The following is a 20,796-nucleotide window of genomic DNA, read 5'->3' as shown; positions in this document are numbered from 1 at the left end:
TGTGCTCATTGCAAAGTGAATTCTTTTCCCTTTGCAAGGAGTGGGTATGAAGAAGTTGAAGATTCCTTTTTTTTTTTTCTTCTTCTTAAGTTAAACCAAGTACCTAGACTAAATGTTGTATTTTGATAAGAACCTTTGGTCTTGTTCCAAAATATTCTTATTCCCAGATATATATTCATAAAAGCTAATAATGGCATAAGTATAGGTTCAAAATGATCAGCTTCATCGACATTGAAAAATTACAGAAAAAATAAGGTTATTTTTTGGTCAGTTGTTTAGGTTATTAGCTGTGTGTGCATGTGTTCAGTCATGTGCAACTCTTTGCAATCCCAGGCTTTCAGGCTCCTCTGTTCATGGAATTTTCCAGGCAAGAATACTGGAGTGGGTTGCCATTTCCTTCTCCAGGGTATTGTCCTGACCCAGGGATTGAACCCAGGTCTCCTGCACTGGAGGGATCATGATTTGTAAATTGATATTTTTCAACAAGTTAGAAGCATTACATGGCAGCTGGAAGCCCTGGCGGCTGCAGCGGCAGCATTTCCTTATTTCCCTCTCTCGCTACCAGAGCGTAAGGTGTCCAGCATTGACCTGGAATTCTCCAAGGACATTTTGCTGTGTCTTTTCCTAGCCCATGATATGTTCTCCTCCAGGTCCACAGGGCTTTTAGCAAACTTCGGGATTATAATAGCAATGCTTAGTGTAGGTGTCTTGAAATTCCTTCTCAAAACCTGAACCTAGATGGCTAAAACCATCACCTTTCTAATATTACAATAAGAAATCAAACAGCAGAACACGGTCACCCAAGTGGAACTTAAAGCATTAAATCTATCAATGCCTGTTCTCGTGAAGGAGTCCTGATGACTATTAATGACCATCAGAAAATAGAACTCTAATTTGTTTATCTCACTCAAAAGTGGCATTTTATTACAACATGTGCCTCTTGTGTTTCAGCTGTAAGGAGTACAAAAATCTGAATTCCTTTTTTGCCATCGTCATGGGACTAAGTAACGTAGCTGTGAGCCGCCTGGCACTAACATGGGAGGTAAGCAGAGACCCAGCTGTGACTTTTGCCTTAAGAACAAAAACACAAACCCATCAGTGAGCCCTTTTTAATAGAAGTATTTCTCACACTTATATAACAGTGGAAAAGGTGGGACACTTTGAGGAAGGTGACCTGTCTCCTTTTGCCTCAGAGAGTGAATTTTAAAAGGCATTGTCCAATGCAGTGGGGGAGGGAAAGAAAGGAGTATGAGCTTCTTGCTCTATACAATATAAATAATAAGTCTAGTTCCTAGGTATAACCAGAATCAACAGCATTGCTTGCTTAACTTCAGAGGTCTTGCTCATAGATCCTGTTCTGCTCTGGTGTCTGCCTCTTGCTTTTGAAATAGGCTGTATCTGTAATTAAGAGAGGACAGAAGATCCATTTTTATCCAAGTAGTCATCTTGCTCCTGGGAGAATTAGCCAGAAGGCCAACTGTTTGGCCCAGCTGAGGACCAAGTATCTCCTAACTACCTGGCAGACCTCTGTGGGTAGGAAGGAACAACAGTTGGCCAGAATTCAGTTTGGTGCAAAAGTTAAGCAGGTGTGTGGTGAATTTCTACGGCAAATACAATGAATGTTTTGTTGACAGTTGGTTATTTATGCTAGAGAACAGCTTCGTTTTTCATTAGCTAAGTACTCAAAATATGCCTGACCCCTTACATGTGGTATATAGTCAAAGAAATACTAATCTCTCATAGAACATAGACACAAAAATAGGCTCTTACTAAAAATAGAAAAAGTATGTGTAAGTGGAACACAAAAAGAGGGCAAGGAGTAGATGAGAGAGACTTAATTCGCAAGGATGCTTTAAAAAGGTACCGAAGTCAGCTGTTTGCATCTCTAAATGTTTTCTTTGAAACATTTTCCTGCCCACTTCCCTCTTGAAATTGTTTTTTCCCCCTCTGTCCCTCCTCTGTGTTTCCACTGTTTATAGAACAGGTCCTTACAGGTCCTTCTGTCTTGGGTTTCTCTGAAAATTCCAGGCAGATGCAGCACACAGCAGCTCATCCCCCGAATATAGGAATGAGGGAATTGGTGAGGCCCGTGTGCCACACATCTCGGGCATCTTCCGGGTAGTGAAAGTTAGCGCTGCCAAGAAATCTGAGCCGTGAAGCCAGGGTGCAAGCTTCTCCTTCTTGTAGCCCACGGCTCTCGGAATCTTTGGAAATCTAGGGTAACCTCTCAGAGAGTCTGCTTTCCCTTACCTGTTTCCAGCATTTAATCCTCTTGCAGAGTCCAAATGATTTGGTTGGGAAAATCATGTATGGTTTGGGGAAATCAAACCAAACATTTTGTTGAGAAAATCATCAGGTATGAAGGCTCATGGGGGTCAGGGAAGGCCAGGTCTAGGTACACATAATAGGAGCTAGACCTTAAGGCTGTAGCATGGAGGAACACTCTCAGAGTTCCCTTTCCTGTGGTCTAAAGAGAAAAACAGGAGGCCGCTTGGGGTGGGGGGCAGTGCGCAGAGACTGGGTGTAGGCAGCCAAGAAAGGGAGTTTCATCATCTAGTCCTTCATTCCACAGGGAGAGGCAGAAACACATCAGTCTGTGAGCTTGTGTTTCCATCCTTGCATGCTACTGCAAAGAGGAGAGCCCCCCTCTCATCGTGTATAAACACTTATCTGTTAAGGTGAAATGGAATTGGGTCATTCTGTAGGGAGAGCTTCATTCTCAAGCATCTCTGACTTGGGTTCATCTTCCTGGATTTGGCAACCCCCTCCCACATGCTTCCCACACCACAGCAGTGAGCAGCAGGAGCAGCCTGAGGGACAGAGGCTGCCCTCCAGGAACTAGGGGGCAGGTGTGAGGCAGTCAGTGAAACAAAGCGGAGAATAGAGTGAAACCACGTGGCCCAGGGGATGCTTCCACATGGAGGGGAAAAGACTCATCTGAGATAAAGCCAGTGGGAGTGAGGACCCAGAGCCGCGTTTCTCGGCCCCAGTGGTGATGACTTGGGGCAGGATCGTTCTTTGTTGCATGCGTGAGGGTGGAGGGGCCTGTCCTGTGCCATGGAGGAGGCTACGCAGCACGCACGGCCTCAACTTACTATATAACCAGTAGCACCTCTCACTCCACCCACCCCAGTGTTGACATCAGGAAAGGTCTGCAGACATTACCAAATATCCCCAGGTGTAGAGAGTGAGTAAAAGTTGGCTCCACTTGAGAACCCCTGCTCTGGAAGCGTGGGGGTGTGGATTTTGTTGTCGTTGCTGTTGTTCAGTCACGAAGTCGTGTCCAACTCTGCGATCCTGTGGACTGTAGCCCACCAGGCTTCTCTGTCCATGGAATCCTCCAGGCAAGAATACGGAGTGGGTAGCCATTTCCTTCTCCAGGGATCTTCCCAACCTAGGGATTGAACCTATGTCTCGTGCATTGGCAGGCAGACTCTTTACCACTGAGTCACCAGGGAAGTAAGTCCATAGGGTGTGCATAGATAATAGTATAGAGACACAAGTTTTATTCCCATATGCACTCCTGCCTTTGACCCAAAAGTCAGCTAAGTAAAGAAAGAACTAGAGTGACAGGCGTAACCAAAAATTCCATCAACTCCTCATTTTATAAGTTGTCTGTGTTCACGGAAAGTTATCACTGAGCATGGTGATTTGAATGCTCCATGGGGCATGAGACTCTTGTATCCCTTGATGTCCGTGCCAGCCTTCATCCCTTTGAACTTCCCCACTAAACAACAATATCAGGTTTCCCTGAAACCCAGCTTGAAAAGAGGCACTAGCACAATGAGTTTAGAGATTATGAGGATACTAGTTCCTAGAAACAAAATAAGATGTTCTACAGTGTTTAAGGACTTCCCCAGTGGCTCATCAGCAAAGAATCTGCCTGCCCAGCAGGAGAAGTGGGTTTGGCCCCTGGATCAGGAAGATCCCCTGGAGAAGGAAATGGCAACCCACTCTAGTATTCTTGCTTGGGAAATCCCATGGACAGAGGAGCCTGGCGGGCTACAGTCCATGGGGTTGCAGAGAGTCAGACATGACTCAGCAGCTAAACAAGAACAGTGTTTAAATGGAAATAGGTCAAACCCATTCACAGAAGAGAGAAAAAAGAGAGAGGAGCTTTGAGGGGATTGCAGAGGCCTGACAGGTGAGTCAGTTGTTGCCCATGGATGTCACGGTGTGAAGCAGAACTGAGTGGGCATTCAAGGCTCCAGACTTGGTCAGCACTTTCACGGTCTCGGAATGGGGAACATCACACTGCTCTTTGTGTGGCCCTGTCAGAAAAGTTCAGCTTTCCTATGGGCTCAGGACCTAGCAAAGTGAGAACCAACAGATTGAAAAATGATTCATCACTGACCTACTGGCATAAATGTACGGGTACAGTCAGTGGTTTCAAATCATCTGCCAAGATACAACCATGAGAAATTACTAAATTGATAGAACTATCAATTTTTGTATTAGAGCAGGGCAGAGAAATCCTGTGGGAGAAATGCTTGTGTAGGAAAGCGTCTCGCATAGAAGAGAAACAAGAAAAAAGGAGGCAGGAGACATGACTTACAGAGGCTCTGACCATCACCAGCTGTGTGACTTTGGCATGTCATTTAAACTGATGGTTAATTTCTTCTGTCTATAAAGAAAAGGTTTAATCTAGCCAAATAAATATGTATTGAGCATTTACTATGTACCTGACATCATGCTGCTACTCTTTTAGGCCCTGAGAATACAGCCGTAAAAAAAAAAAAACTGATAAAAATCCCTGTTCTCTTTCTTGTAGGTTACAAGGTAAAGGAAGAGGAGGGTTGAACTAGGTAGTTTCTAAAACTTTTAATCATAATAATCGCTGGTCTAAATTCTTCATTGTGGGAATTTGAGAGTTTAAAACAGTGTGTGGTGGGGGTTAATGCCAAACCACTTGTAGTCTGGGAATACAGCCCTCTTTATGAATAATCCATTTCAGAAAACATTATAGAAGGCAATAAGACCAAAAGCATCCATAGTTAATTTAGGTTCAACTAGGTTAAGACTTTTAAAAGATGAGATCTCTAAGATTATCCTCAAATGACAAGACAGATTACAGTCTGCCTGTCTTAGAGATGTTTGATTAAGAGCCAAAAGAAGTACATTTCCCCTAGAAATGGTAACACATGATACATATCTAGATATTGAATCTGACATATGAGTGTGGCATTTTCATTTCATTAACAGAAACTGCCAAGCAAGTTCAAGAAGTTCTATGCAGAGTTTGAAAGTTTAATGGTAAGTGACAGTGGCTCCTTTATTCCACTCACTGTCTGCATTAATCCAATTTCTGATTAGCTGAAGTTCTCATTTCAGAAATTTTATCTGTCCTTGTATGACTTTAAGAAGTTTATGATCCCATTTTAGTGCTGCTAAAACAAGCATGTCTGACTAATGAATGGCACTCTCAGGTACTAACTTAAAGAGGACTTATGTCCCACATAAGGTCAATTTGTGTAACTAAGAAAAGCAGTGTAATGGGATCCTTTCCATCCAGCACAGGTTGGCTAGGGTCTGCAAGCTGCGTTTTCCTTGGCTTGCCAAATTATTTTTCCCCATTGGCAGGGAGGTGTTCACAGACAGAAAAGGAGTGACTGGGACTTGGCAGGAGTCATAGGAGAGTTTCAGAGAAGGCAAGTCGAGACTGGCAGTGCAAGGCAGCCAGGAGGGTGAGCTGGGCTCCCCGGAAGGAGGCCGTCCTCCCAGGAGAAGGGGACTCTTGTGGTTGGGGGTTGTTTAACATTTTGTGTTGGCTCTCAAAGGGGATCTCTTCCCTTGATCCCTGGAGGCGTATCTTCCTTTCAATGAAGAAAGGAAACAAAAAATCTATTTATTTTCCTGTCATATGGGAAGTTGTTTTAAAACAAAAATCCATCTGTTTAACTAAATTTACCTTTCTTTTGTAGCTACACTTGATTCAGAACTACCTGATTGGGAGATGACAGGGCTGGGTTGGGTTAGGAGGTAGAAGAGGGTGGTGGACATTTCACTAGTCCTTAACCAACATCTCTGTTTCTCTAAAGGATCCTTCAAGAAACCACAGGGCCTACAGGCTGACAGTAGCCAAATTGGACCCTCCTCTCATCCCCTTCATGCCTTTGCTCATTAAAGGTAATTCCAAGGAAATGCACAGGACGAGCCAGTGACGAGTGTATGGGGAAGAAAGGAACAGGTGCCTAATCAGATTGACCTCCTTGGGAAGAATGATCCGAGCTTCCCACCTTCCTCGGCATCCCCCCTCTGCCCTGACTTTTCTGAAAGGGCTGGCAAGATTATTGCAGGAGCAGAGAATCTGTGTGTGGTTTGGAAGCCTTGAGAGTGAAACAGGGTTAGTTTGGAAATTTTAACTAAGCTCAGGTAAAATGCTTTTAGAAAGTTAAACACCTAACATAAAAGGAACTATTATCGGCTTTTTTCAGCTGCAGTGTTATGCAAATCTTCAGCATAATCTAATGGTGCTATTGTGGTTTCTTTGTATGACATATTTCTGTTAGTGATTAGAATGTGACTTTTATTTCTTTGCAGATATGACATTTACTCATGAGGGGAACAAGACGTTCATTGACAATCTAGTAAACTTTGAAAAAATGGTACGTGTACAGTATTGTTAACCTTAACCACGATGTTTTTTTAAAATAAAAATTTGCATTGGTACTAATAAAGGAAATAATTTCCATATATGCTGCCACCTTGAAAAGCTAGTTACACATAAAGGAGTTTTGAAACACTCAGTTCAAATTGGCTACCCCGTTTAATCTGTCAGTTCTCCTTTGTGAAACTGAATAGCGTTTGTGCTGCGGCCCCAGTGGCAGCTAGCTTTTTTACTATGTGCCTCATCCTTGGCTGCCTGTTGCTAAAATGCACGAATGTTCCAGAGTGACTTCCATGTTGTTTGTGGAGCTAGACCGCCCCAGGATGCCTTTGAAATGTTGATATGCTGAGGCTGACTTGAGTGCATGTAGGTAAAAGGCAACTCCACAGAAGATCTTTGTTATAGAGTAGTCACCTGACTGTGTTTTGCTTAGTCCAGTAAAGTTTACCCAAGTTCAGGGCGGGAACTTGAAAATCCTCCTTAACCGAAAGCAAAAATTTTTTTAGAAGGAACAGTTGTGTGGAAGTGGTGCATATTCAGTTTTCCAGCCCCTCCCACCCCACCCCTCCCAAAAAAACCATTTGTTACTTTGCAGTTAATTTTCTCATCTTCTGTGAAGCAATAAGGCGGGTCTTGCCAAAGCCTTTCTTTAGTGACACAGTGCATGTTCATGGAATGCCCCATTGTCTTCTAAATCCTTTGGCTGCAGCCGGCAGGGATGGGGACGTGCGATATTATATCTGTGTGGATGAGCATGTGCCCGGGGTACGCTTTGCAGCGGTGAACGTGGCACCACAGGAAAAGCCTAGGGCTGAGAGTTCAGGAGACATGAGGGTCAGCTTCCTCACTTTGTAGCTGTCCCTTAAGTTCTCCATGGGTCAGTTTTCCCAACAGAAAATGGGGATGGTGGCCCCCCCACCCCCGACTATCCCTGGGGAATCATTGGTGGGGCCAGGGTATTTAACTATTCCTGTAAGTCATAGAGTATTATAAGCATTCTTACCAGAAAAATTGTTCTAATTGTTTCCTGAAATCCAGCTAATATGTGTGACTCTGGGAGAATTCAAAACATCCCACAGTCATCCTGTAAAGATCATACTACTCAGCTTTGAGAATGAGCTTATTGCAAAGTTCAGCCCGGTAGAGAACAGCAGCAAGTGCTGGGCACTAGGTCCTGCGTCTTAAGCTTCTTAGGAAATGGCACCTGAGTCCGCACTCCTCAAAGACACTCTGTGGGGTGGTTTAGTCACTAAGTCATGTCTGAGTCTTGTGACCCCATGGACTGTAGCCCACCAGCTCCTTTGTTCATGGGATTCTCCAGGCAAGAATACTGGAGTGGGTTGCCATTTCCTTCTCCAGGGGAATCTTTCTGACCCAGGGATTGAACTCAGGTCTCCTGCATTGCAGACAGATTCTTACCAACTGAATTTGCCCTCTGGTGCAGATTCTTTAAACTCTGTGCTAGAGGGCAAATATTTCTTAGCAGTCCCCCCGCCTCCACCCATACCAAGGGTAGGGTATGAATATCTCTCTTGTTGTGTCAGTTTAGTAATTCTATGATCAAAGTAAAAACATTATTTGTTCACTTATTAGTATGGAGAATTAAACATAGTTCCCTAATTTCTCAAGAGAAAACTTGTTTTCCAGAAATGAAAGATATGGCAAATAGGCAAAGAACCTTCCAGATCACTTAGGCAGAAATACAGACCAAAGGGTAGTTAAGCTAACCATTTGACTGTAAAGTATACGTGTGCACAGAGGCGTAGAAGTCCGTCTCCTAAAGAGTTGATTGAGCGTTAGAACTTTTGATCATTAACATTAACTGAACAGAACAAACAAGAAAAGCAAAAATACCTGTCAAGGAGGATGAAATTTGTTTCATCTGGATTTTTAGATCTTGGTGTCGCATCTGGGAAGGAAAAGTCAAGACCGTATTTAATGGACATTAAGGGAGTTCCCCTTCCCCATCTCTGTGCTTCATGCCCACAGCAGTATGTTCTTACGTGCCTGGCAGTGAGGAGAGAGGTCCTTCACAGCCTGCTCTGACAGAGTCCACTTTTGCTTGAAAGCAGCTGAAGAGCTAAGATAGCGGTTCAGCTGCAATAATAGAAGCCTGAATTAATGATGGGTTATGCAAGATAAGTCTATTCCTTTCTCACTTAAATGTCTAAGTCTGGAAGTTCTGCTCCAGGAAGCAGTCAAAATTCCAGCCTTCTTCTCTTGTGCCATTTCACCAGCCATGTGGTCCAAGACGGTGGACCACCACCACCCCCATGCCTGCTAGAGGGAAGGGGAAAGGAAAAAGGTGAAGACCTGCTGCTTCCCTGTAGGGATGTGACCCAGAATTGCACTTACCACTTGGCTCACCTTTTATCAGACAGAAGAAACATAGTCACATGAAAAGAAAGAATGTGTAGCCCTTATTTTGGGTATCCAATGCCCCACTCAAAATTAAGGGGTTGTAATTACTATGAAAGAAAAGGGGAGAAAGAATACTGCAAAAGTACCATTATAACAGTTCTCTGCTCCAGCAGTGATAAATTTTATTTCATTTGATAAATCACACTGAGAGAAAGCTGAATTTTATAATTGCCCTTCCATGAGTTAGGTGTTACTGAAAAATGAACTGGAATTTTTAAAAAAGGATTTATGTTTTTGAAACCTGGCTTTGACCAGCCTGGCGTTGGTGCCAACTTTTCTAACCTTTTCTCCCCATAAACTAGCCCACCCTGCTCCCATTCCACCACCACTACCAGTTAACAACTCGCTAGTGATTGCTGTTACTAGTGTGTTCCTGGGAAAGGACTTGTCTGTTTCCCTTTCCAGGTTGATATCTGCGCAGCTTCCCCCTCATTCATCAGCAAAGCCACGGTGGTGAGCAAAGCTGGCAGCCTTCATGGGGCTGGGAGGCTGTCTCCCTTGAGGGAGTCCCTGCCAGGGGCAGAAGTCACCTGGGTAGTTGGGAACACAGATGCTTTTTTTGGTGGCAGCATTGCACAGTCACAGTGAGCTGCCATGCCAATCCTAAGTATTTTTATTTTGAACCTCTTCACCCTTGGGGTATGAAATGAGGATTAGAGAATTTGTTGCATATTGGTTTTCAGGATTTATGAGTATGAACAAAAGAGAATTCACACTCTGATCCTATGCAAAAAGAAAAAAAAAAACAGACATTCTTTCATTTGGGGGAAACATAAAGGAGTATTCAAAAAAATGTTTGAATAAAGCCCTTTGTAGCTTTCTATGGCATACATGAATATTTATAACATTTAGGAGGTAGACTAGCAATGGATCAGAGGATAATATGCTGGCCGGCTGCCACTACCCCAGGCTGTGTGAAGCATGCTGATAGCCACAGTTGCTGCTGTATTAGGAGGTTGGTTCTATTTCAGACATACCCATATTTAGGTGAATTTATTAATATTATTTTAAGATAGTCATTTTATTTGGAATGAGAAGCCTGAGGCAAACCTCTGTTCTTCTGGAAACATTAACAGAAGCTAATTCATAAAGGAAGAAAAATGTTTTGAATCATTATATTTGGGTATCACTAATCATGCCATTACATTATTAGCAACAATTTGTTTTCTATCATCAATAACATTATTACAAGACTCATGGTGAGAGCACTGGACTTACCTCAATCTATGGAAAAAAGAATCTCCAAGTAAAACTCTAAATGTTCAAATCTACCCATTTCCCAGTCCTTTTCAACACAATAGAAATCTTTCAAAGGACTTTGAAAGTTTACTTCTTTATATAGAATACATGATCTGGGCTAAATGTAGATTTTCCGAAGGGTATGTTTCAAAGCAGTTAAATATGTGTAGAGTGTCTAAGCAAAAAATTTTGCTAGGAAATATAAAGAAATCCAAAAAGTAGTCCTTGGCTTTTAAGATTATATGCAGTTGAAAATAAAACATAACACATAAAAATCAATAAAAGATGTAAAACTAGTTCAAAACAGTAATAAAAGAGAAGTCAGAATGGAGAAAAGACAGTCTCTTCAGCAAGTTGTATTGGAAAGTCTGGGCATCCACATATAAGTCAATGAACTTAGAACACTCCCTCATACTATATACAAAAATTCAGAATGGCTTAAAGACTTAAATATAAGATATGACACCATAAAATTCCTAGAAGAGAACATAGGGAAAGCATTCTCTGACATAAATTGTAGCAATGTTTTCTTAGGTCAGCCTCCCAAGGCAATAGAAAAAGCTAAAATAAACAAATAGGACATAATCAAACTTATAAGCTTTTGCATAGCAAAAGAAACTATAAACAAAATGAAACCTAAGGAATAGAAGATACTTGCAAATGATGTGACTAACAAGGGCTTAATTTCCAAAATATACAAACTGCTCAAACAACTCGAAAACAACCAACCAACCTGATCAAAAAATGGGCAGAAGACCTAAATAGACATTTCTCCAAAGAAGACATACAGATGGTCAACAGACACATGAAAAAATGTTTAGCATTGCTAATTATTTGAGAAATGCAAACCAAAGCTACAATGAGGTACCACCTCCTACCAATCAGAATGGTCATCATCCAAAAGTCTGCAAATAACAAATGCTAGAGAGGGTATGGGAGAAAGGGAACCCTCACACACTGTTGATGGGAATGTAAATTGGTACAGTCACTATGGAAAACAGTATAGAGGTTCCTTCAAAAACTAAAAATAGAACTACCATATGGTCTAGCAATCCCACTTCTGGGCATATATCCAGAAAAGATGAAAGCTCTAATTAGAAAAGATAACACACACCCCAGTGTTCATAGCAGCACTATTTACAATAGCCAAGACATGGAAACAATCTAAATGTCCATTGACAGATGAATGGATAAAGCAGATATGATATATATGTATGTGTGTGTTAAGAACAGAATATTACTCAGGCATAAAAAAGAATACCATTTGCAGCAACATAGATGGACCTAGAGATCATACTACATGAAGTAAGTCAGATAAAGACAAATATATGATATCACTTACATGTGGAATCTAAAAAAGTGATACAAATGAACTTATTTGCAAAACAGAAACAGACTCAAAGACATAGAAAACAAACATGGTTACCAATGGGGAACCAGGGTTGAGGGGATAAACTGGGAGTTTGGGATTAACAGATGCACACTAATATATATAAAATAGATAACAATGATTTACTGTATAGCACAGGGAACTATATTCAGTATCTTGGTAACAGACTATAATGGAAAAGAAAAAAATATAGGTTTATACATGTATATGCATAACTGAATCATCTCATGATACACCTGAAACTAATATTATAAATCAACTATACTTCTATTTTATTTATTTATTTATTTATTTTTACTTCTATTTTAAAAATGGTGTGAACAAGCAAAATGCAGAGAGGTAACTTCTTATATCAGAGAAAAATAAAACCTTGTTAAATACAGTATAATCAAATCCAGACTTGTTACTCTGAGCACCCATTCAGCCTCATCTCACACTTCATCTTCTCTGTACTCAGTCCAAGTTAGTGAGACCAACCTGCTTTCCTTTCTTTCTGCCTCAGGGCTTCTGCACTAGCTGTTACCTTTGCCTGAGATCGTCTTCCTCCAGCCTTCACCAGTCTGACTCTTTCACATCATTCAGGTCTCAGTTCACGTGTCCCTCCCTCCAAGTAGTCCTCCCTGACCACTCTTCAAATGTTCTTCTACCCTCCACACCTTGCCAGACAGCTGATTCTCAACAGATAACCTTGCTTCAACAATTGATTTCACGTTTTAAGATGATCTTTTTTTTATTGTCTCTTCATTGCTTATCTTCTCCACTAGAATGTAAATGTCCTACACCAGGTATCTGATCTATTCAGTTCACTGGTATTTCTCTAGCACCAAGAAAGGTGTCTGGCATGTCATAAATATGAAAGAAATATTTGTTGCATAACACCTATTCCGGTGTTAGACTTAGTGAGATAGGACAATACACTAAAGCATTTATAAAGGAATTTATGTAACGATTTAATCCAAACGCATTTTCTGTTTTATTAGAAAACCTGATCAAGCAGAATGTCCCAAGCATTTTATATCACCAATACATTATGCAAGATGAACTCCTTAGCTTTCCGCTCCTGGGTGGACCCTGTTCTGTCCACCTCCTCCCTGTGGTGCTATGTCAGTCCTGTAGGGCCCTGCCCTGCATACAGAGATGCACAATTCTCTGCAAATGCCCGCAGAGACCCCTGAGCTGCCATGTCCATGGCCATCGCATGTACAGTATACCATGAGCATCATGCTTATTACCTGCTTGTATCTGTATGCCACTCACCTCTTAGATATTAAAGATCTGTAGGATGAGACAGGAGCCAGGATTCTTCCTCAGGGATATATACGGTGAAGACTGGGTCAGCTCCTGGGCCATTTTATCTTTTCTCTCTGGTCCTCCCCATGCATTTATTCCACTTGGTTGCTGTCACGGGCACAATCTTGGCAGGTGAGAGACAGATATACTTCTACATATACATGTGGAAAAAAAATTATTGTCCCAATATATGAGGATCTGAGTGAAATAATCAGAATGGTGTGAGTGTGGTTTTACACATGGTAAGCTAGGAGTAACTGACTGAGGTCCTGTATGTGACAGGACAGGGGCAGAGTCAAATCAGAAGGGGCAGAAAGAAGAAAGGAGAGAGCAGTCTGGCAAACCTTTTAGAACAAGGAGGGCAGAGGTCTCAAGGGGCAATAAAAGCAAAGACAAAAACTGCTGAGGGCAGGAGCGCCTAATCAAGGGAGCAGGGAGGGAGCTTGGCTGAGCATTCTGGCAACGGCTATGAAGGGGAGGAGGTCGGGAGAGGAACAGTGCCAGCTGCTACTGCCTGCAGGGCGTGCTGGCCGGAGCCTGAAAAACAGACACAGGAGTCTGCTCCCCTCCAGGGACAGGAGCGTGAAGGGAGAGCTCAGACCCGGCACAGGAGTCAGTACAGAGCTGGCCAGAAGAGCCGGAGATGGCTGGGGAGACCTGGTGGGCTGCTGGCCATCTGGAGAGGCATGAAGGTGTAAGGTGGCCGCCAGCCCATCCCTGAGGGGAGGGTCCCACAGAAGGTAAACGGGGAAGCCCAGACCCCAAGGACCCATCTGAGAAGAGCCCTCTCTGACCTCTCCTTGGGTTCAAGGGGAAGGAATGACTTGCCTCCTAGCTTGAGGGAGATTTGCACAGCCTCGGGGCCTCTCACATGGGCCAGGCTTGATTGCCCACAACTGGTCACTCCCTTGCTAGATGGCATCGTTGTGCTGGTCACGCTGCAACTCAGACCCTAGGGAGGACATGTGCTTCTGGGTCACTCTGTTTACAGCTTGATACAGAAATAATACTAATGTTATTATATTTCATACATATTATGTAATTTATATAAGTGATATATTTAATATAATCAATAAATACCTGATGCAGGGTCACTGGCTATGCACTGTCTACGCCTTTATCCAGACCAGACTCCCACTGACCTGCTCAATAGGACAGGCCCAAAGCCTGGGAGGTGCCCTTAAAAGGGTTGGTCTTATTAAGACACATTCATCAGGTTATATGTGAGTTCTTTGGACTACTCTTGCAAATTTTCTTAAAATTTGAAATTACTTCAAAATAAACACTGAGAAGAAGAAGAAAAAAAAGAAAAAAACCTGAGGGTAGTTACAGAAACCTTGGCTTGCTACCTCATTTTTCCTTCCTGAGCTTCCCCATGTGAGTTCACATCCTGAGGGAGATTCATCAGCTTTCGGTTGGGTCCTTCTCTCATCCTGTAGGTGAGGAATTGTGTGAACACAATTCTTGCAGATAAGCTCTGAAGACCCATACTGAGAATTAGTCGCAAGGAAAATGGTGGTCCTGGGAAATTTGGAATGTGGATTCCCAAGGGGAAGCCGGGCATTCTTGGTTTGCATCCACCAGGGTAGGCTGATGAGGGAACCTTAAGGTGGGACCTTCCCAGCAGGGGGTGGGGCTGTATCAGAGTCAGGGCAGGTGTAGAGAAGGGCTTGCTCTGCCCACCCGCTCTGATACAGGTCCCTTCTAAAGGAGCACGTTCTCCTCATTTTGTCCCTGAATTACAAATCACTGTTTTAACAATCCAGTTGCTAATAGGAATGTATCATAACCCCGGGTTTGCTGGGATGGGAAAAACAAAAAAAGATGAGAAGCTCTGCTTTGGAGTGATCAGGTATTTTCCCACTGGCTGGCATTGGAGGAAAGTTGCCTGGCCTGCTCCAGGCAGGCCAACCTGCTCCAGCAGGGCCCCAAAGCCTAGGGTATAATTTTTGGCTTCATCCCTGCTGTGGCAGTTGGATAATAAAGCCTATATCTTTTTTTTTTTTTTAAAGCCTATATCTTTTAACCTTAGTTTTTGCCAACTTTCACTGAGAGTAGCAATGAATAAACAGTCACCTGCTGTCAAAAATCACACACAGGACGTAAGTCTGCAGAAAGATAGAAAAACTAACTGGATGGCTTTTAGTGGTGATAAATGCAAAATTCTCCACGTTGGTCCATGAAACCACCTGCACATCTACAGAGAAGGAAGTTCAGTGAAGAGGGCTGAGAGGTTTAATTCACTAGAAGTTCAAATATCAGCAATGTAGCTTTTTTAAAATTGTGGACTTCAATCTAGAGGACTGTCTAGAAGAGACCTGAAACTTATGAGGAATTGTTGAAGCAAATGGGGATATTTAGGCTGAACCAGAATAGATGTGGGGGTGAAGAGATGTCCATGATAGCTATCTTCAAGTATTTGAAGAACTGTCCTAACGGAACTAAACATGTTTGTTGTGGCTTAAGAGCTCAGAGATAGGATGCTAGGATAAATGGGGTGAAAAACAAAGGTGCAAGCACTTGGACTCAAAATGATAAAGAAATGTCTAGTAGTCATAAATGTTGAAAAATGCAAGGGGTTGTCCTTGGAGGTAATTGAGTGCCTTGTTGCTGGATGCATTCAAACAGTGAGGAGCCAGTATCTGCAGGCAAGCTTTGATGGCATTATGCCCCTGGAGACAGTTAAACAAGGGAACTTCTGAACTCTCCTGCAAACCCAGGAAAGCACCTGTAGCATATTAAATATTGCATTGCATGGGTCAGTGGGTGCAAAGGAGGGTCGGGTTAAAAATATCCAGTTAACTCTTCTTTGGCCTTGAGAAAGCATCCTGTAACTGCGCTGACCAGCAGTGGTAGTGGAGTCCCCGCACTGCTAATGTTACATTTTCTAACATTATTGTGCAGCCATCTCAAAGAGAAAGAATGGGCCCCGTTGCAAAGCCAGATTTGGACTGCAAAGTTAAGCTGAAGTTATCTTTGAGTACAATTAAAAGGGATATGTCAAAATTAAAACCATTGTTAAAATTAATCAAAGATTTAGAAAGGTTAGAATGAACTCCAGAGCTGGAAATTACTGATTTAAACAATTGTTCTCACATTTTAAACTACATAATGAGCTAAAAATTATGAAGCCTCAGAGTATAGCTGTAAAGAGGAGTCTTAAAACCAAAGTCAGAATGAAATGTTTTAGCTTTCAAAACTAAAAAGCAGAACAAATTACTCCCTACAAAATGGTATAGGAAGAGGTTTCTGACCCCTGCTAATTGTTTCATTATTCTTCAGAGGGGCATACTGGCAGCATTTCCCAGGGTTCTCAGTAATTACATTCCATTCAATATCTGAAGAATTACAATAATTCTACATGGAGTATACTTGTGCCCTTCGGATGCAAAGCCTTTGGAGAAGTGAAAAAACAACTTAAAGTAAATTAGCAGGAAAATTATCATAGTTAACTGTTTATTTCAGGGCTCCATATATCAGAGGCTAATTATACACTGTATGTTACATTTTCTTGGAGGTATTTGTAATATATTTCTCATGCTGATCAATGGATGTGCTGGTTTTCAGGATCCTTTATGAAAATGAAGTTCAAACTTTTCCGATTGCTTCTTTGTGTATGAGAAATTACCCACTGCAGACACATGTCCCTTCATGCTTGCCAGAGTCCTCAAAGCAGTAATATTCAGCGAGGCATTATGAATGTTCACCTGTGTGTACTTGTAAAGCTTCAACTCTTCTATGAGAAAAATTCCCTCCCAAATAAGTTTATTTTTTTAACACTGTGTCAGCTTTCCCAGAGTCATCTCCTAATTTTGGCAAGCCGACGGTCAGTGAGAGAAGCAAGCAAGGACTGGAGTTAAATAGCCACTCAGAGATTAGGAAGTCTCTTTGCCTGGCCAGAACCTTATCAATTTTCTGCTCGTGTTAGAGTTAACCACCATCTCTGAGGGACAACCTTGAGAACAAGTATCCTGAGATGTTTCACAGAGACTGGGGGTCCCAGTTACCCTCAAAATGGCAGGGGCAAGAAATAGTGGCTCAGAAACAGTGCTTCCGCCTCATGTTTTTCCTCATGTTTCTGTCCATTTCTTTCCTCCTTTGTCTTTTAACTCATTTAAGTGCAGTTCAAAAGGTTTCCTTATAAGTTTTTATGGTAGCCAAAATTTAGGAATGAAGATTACTTAATGACAAAATTAACAAAGGTTAAATAAATTATGATCCATCCACATGACTGAATACCTGGTTATTTTAAAAAAAGATTTTAAAGTGCAGATGGCATGGAAAAGTCATAATGCCATGTGAAATAATTCAAATCAAAACAAAAATATATATGACTTCCATTTTTTGAAAAAAAAATGCTTATATATATTTATTTTTAAAATATTAGAAGGGAATGTACCAAAATGTAGCTGGAGTTACTCTTTGAAGCAATGTTCTGTGTGATTTTTTACTTAGTTCTCAACATTTTCTAGATTTTGTGATTTTTCTAAAATGTGCATGTGTTCCTGTTATAATCAGAAAGGATGAAGGAGGGGAAAAGGAGGGAATCACATAATTAAGGTTAATGTTAAAACACACACTTTTGCTGGAAGATGAAAAAGGCTAATAATGCTTAGTGTATGGAAAACTGTGGCAATAGAATATCTATGACCATTCTGTCATCATCCAATATCTCATTACTGTTTACAGTGAGGAACTTGACAAGCTAAACCCTCTCCAAACCTAGAATAGCTACAAATTCTCTTGCAAATTCACAGTGACCTCAAGAGAGGGTGGTAAGAACTGGTCCTGAAGAATAAGGTTCAGACCCAGGAACAACAGCCTGCTTTTTACATTCTAAGGAATAAGCAATTAGACTAGAGTTACGCCAGTAGTATTCCTCACCTGACAAATACCTTGTATGTGTATGTGGGTGGTAGGGGGTGCCTCTGTCAAGTAATTAAACAGCTTATATATCAACCAGTTGCCTCCAGATAATCAACAGATTAGAACCTGCTATTTTTCACGGTCCCAGGTATCACTAAAGTAAGTAACGGTGTGGTTTGTTTTTGTTTTTTGGATTCTACACTAAGCTCACCTGAATTTCAGTTTTTCTTTTTCTTTTTTTTTTTTTAGCGAATGATTGCAAATACTGCCAGAACAGTGAGATACTGCAGAAGCCAACCCTTCAGTAAGTTAAATGCTGCCGCAAAATGGATCTTAGTGATTAAGTCCTTTTTAATGGGGCTACAGAGACATTCTTGAAGCCGGGACAATATTTGATTGTGTCAGAGACGCTTTGAATCGTGAATCCCATCAGACAAGGGCCTTGTGTTTAAAGATTTTCTAGCTGTAAAACTAGAAAATAACCATAAGAATATTATTTTATGAATGAACTCAGAAAGTTCATTTGCTCTTTTCAGAATGGATAGAGACAACTAAGGCATGAATGCCAACAAATCCTGCCTCTAACCAACTCTCTTTATGACTCACTGCTTCATGTTAAGAAACTCACATCAAATCATGATGACTCATTCTGTCATTTATAAACTGGGAAGGATAATATTTATTGTCTCTTGGGGTATTGAGAGACTGCCTGAATGTGTATAAGCACACTTGTAAAAGGTCCCTTAGCAGGAATTCATATTATATTTCTAGTATTTCTAGGTGAATTAAGGTGCTTTTCTTAAATCTGCACATTTAGCACAATAGCTGGTATAATAAATGCTTTAATATGAAACTGTCACTAATAATAAATAGCAAGTTTAAACTGATGGGAGTTAAGTGGCATCATCGCACCAGATCATCGTGCTGGGCCAGTGCTACTGTTTCCTCAGGGCTGGGACCTTGGGTGGGGCTTGGAGCTTTGGCTCCCTCCAGCTGGTCTGGGAGTGAGAAGGTGGCCCCTGTAAAGTTTTGTGCTCACTTCATTGTATGAGTCACTTGAAGCCATTGGGGTCATTAATTTAACACGATAATCTGACATGGACATGACTGCGAGGCTACCAGTACCATCCCCTCCAATAAATCTAGTGCACAGAGACTAAAGTTTCTCATTTTATTCATCAGAGCTATCTTTGCTCTTCTTAGCACAGGACTGGCCCAAAACAAGGGTTTGCTAACACAGGATACCAGAATTGCTAAATATTTATTTTTTAATACCTGGGGGTGGGGGGTGGGGGGTCTAGGAAAAATAGTCTTGTCTTAGGGTGCAAGATCCTTAAAAAAAATTTTATTCAAATGATTATGTCTCCACTTTCTTCCAAAATGAGAACAGCTTGCACATCATCACTTGTTCTTATGTGGATTCTGCCAAAATTAAAGTGTCTCATATTTCTTCATCTAGAAATGTACTATATGTATAAATACATGGTCATAAAGCAGTTATACAAGCAAGTATGAAAATATATAGGTGATGACTACAACAAGGGTTCATAACCTAGAATCCACTGCCCTTCAGAGGGGTCTAGGAAATTCCTGAAATTAAACACAAAATGCCTAAGAGGGTTCAAAGCCTTGAGAAGGTTCTCCATGAGGTCCAAGAACCAAGACAGAATATATTTTGTTCTATAAGCTTCTTTGGAAGTATAATCCTACATTCTCCTACATCTCCTAGAGACATGGGGTGGGGGGAATATATATATCCACTGCATTTGTTGAAGTTATCAGTAACTGCTAGTAAACAACAGCTGCTCAGCTCTGAAGTCAACAATCTATAGATAAAGCTATAGGAATAGATTCATAAACATTGTGGGAATATGTACAATGTAATTATAGTATATTGTACATGTAGAGTACACTGCCAGTGACAAGCAAGGAAATTAAGCACTGTGGTATTATTTATATGTGATAATTATACTGATGAGTTTCTTCTTAGAGCAAGTGGGGCCTTTGTATCTTCTCTCTGCTTTTCTCTGTTCAGACCTGCAACACTCCCCTTCGCCCCCCATGCAGATGGCATTCTAATTGTCTTTGGGAGTGGTGTGTGGATCTAAGGAGAACAGATGGATTGCAGAAGGCAATGTGCTATGGCAGAAAGAACGCTGGTCCAGAGTCCAGGCTGGCTCAGCCACTCCTACTGTCCCACATTGGCATCCATGGGGCAGAGGCCACCCATGGACCATGGCTGAGGTGTTGGATCTAAATGGAGCTTTTTTCCCCCCTTTATTCTGGAATAATGTAATTATTCAAAAATGGAAGAATTCCCAGGGAAGAAATCCAGATTTCTCATTTCTCTAGAAAAATAGGAAGATCCGCCAACTCAGGATGCAGGAGCTGGATAGTCACTTCTGAAGGGAACTATCTTTCCCATTTCACCAGAGGTCAAACGACCTTCCTCATTCACATCTATTCCCCGTATAGGCATCTGATTGGGTATTTGATTCTTCTTTGAGCCTGGTTTTAGGGAAATCAGTTGACTTCAGATTGCTCTGGTGCTCAAATGCTTTGGGGAGTGGATGAAACTAGAATGGTAACTGGGATTTCAGAACAAATAGCATCAGAGAATTGAAGGTCTAGTAGAAGTCATGACTTTAGCCTGAGTTGATTTTTTTTCTGAGTATGGACAGTCATACAATCTATGCAGTAATGCTGTATGTTGTCTGCAAGTATTAAGGGCAGTCAGACTTAGAGTCTCACTAGCTTGCTTCAGTTCAGCTCAGGTGTTAAGTGCTTTTGTTAGAAGCTAATGAAAACTATGTCTTTTTGCCATTAGTCCTCGTCTGGGTCAAAGGGAGCAGAGATCACAGTGGTACACTCTGGGGGATGGCAAGGGGAAACAATTTTAATATATAACCAGGATTGTCAGGTGATGCTTTCATTTTTATTTGGTGTTTTTTTTTAAACAATATCTGATGCAAAGGAAAATGAT

General features: G+C 41.5%; 1 protein-coding gene across 6 annotated transcripts in view; it reads left to right on the top strand.

The window, feature by feature from the left end:
• Positions 1-20,796, top strand: part of RAPGEF4 (Rap guanine nucleotide exchange factor 4) — a 315,899-nt gene that overhangs the window by 293,550 nt on the left and 1,553 nt on the right. For all 6 annotated transcript variants that reach the window (XM_043894163.1, XM_043894162.1, XM_043894166.1 and 3 more), the window contains 5 exons: positions 952-1,042; positions 5,203-5,253; positions 6,039-6,126; positions 6,541-6,605; positions 18,063-18,117. In XM_043894163.1, coding sequence (XP_043750098.1) covers positions 952-1,042; positions 5,203-5,253; positions 6,039-6,126; positions 6,541-6,605; positions 18,063-18,117 — 350 coding nt within the window. The remainder of the gene's footprint in view (positions 1-951; positions 1,043-5,202; positions 5,254-6,038; positions 6,127-6,540; positions 6,606-18,062; positions 18,118-20,796) is intronic.

Source organism: Cervus elaphus, chromosome 33 (assembly GCF_910594005.1).
Source record: "Cervus elaphus chromosome 33, mCerEla1.1, whole genome shotgun sequence".
Lineage (NCBI taxonomy): Eukaryota > Metazoa > Chordata > Mammalia > Artiodactyla > Cervidae > Cervus > Cervus elaphus.
Note: the sequence above shows the minus strand (reverse complement) of the source record. Positions and strands in the feature narration are given on the sequence as shown.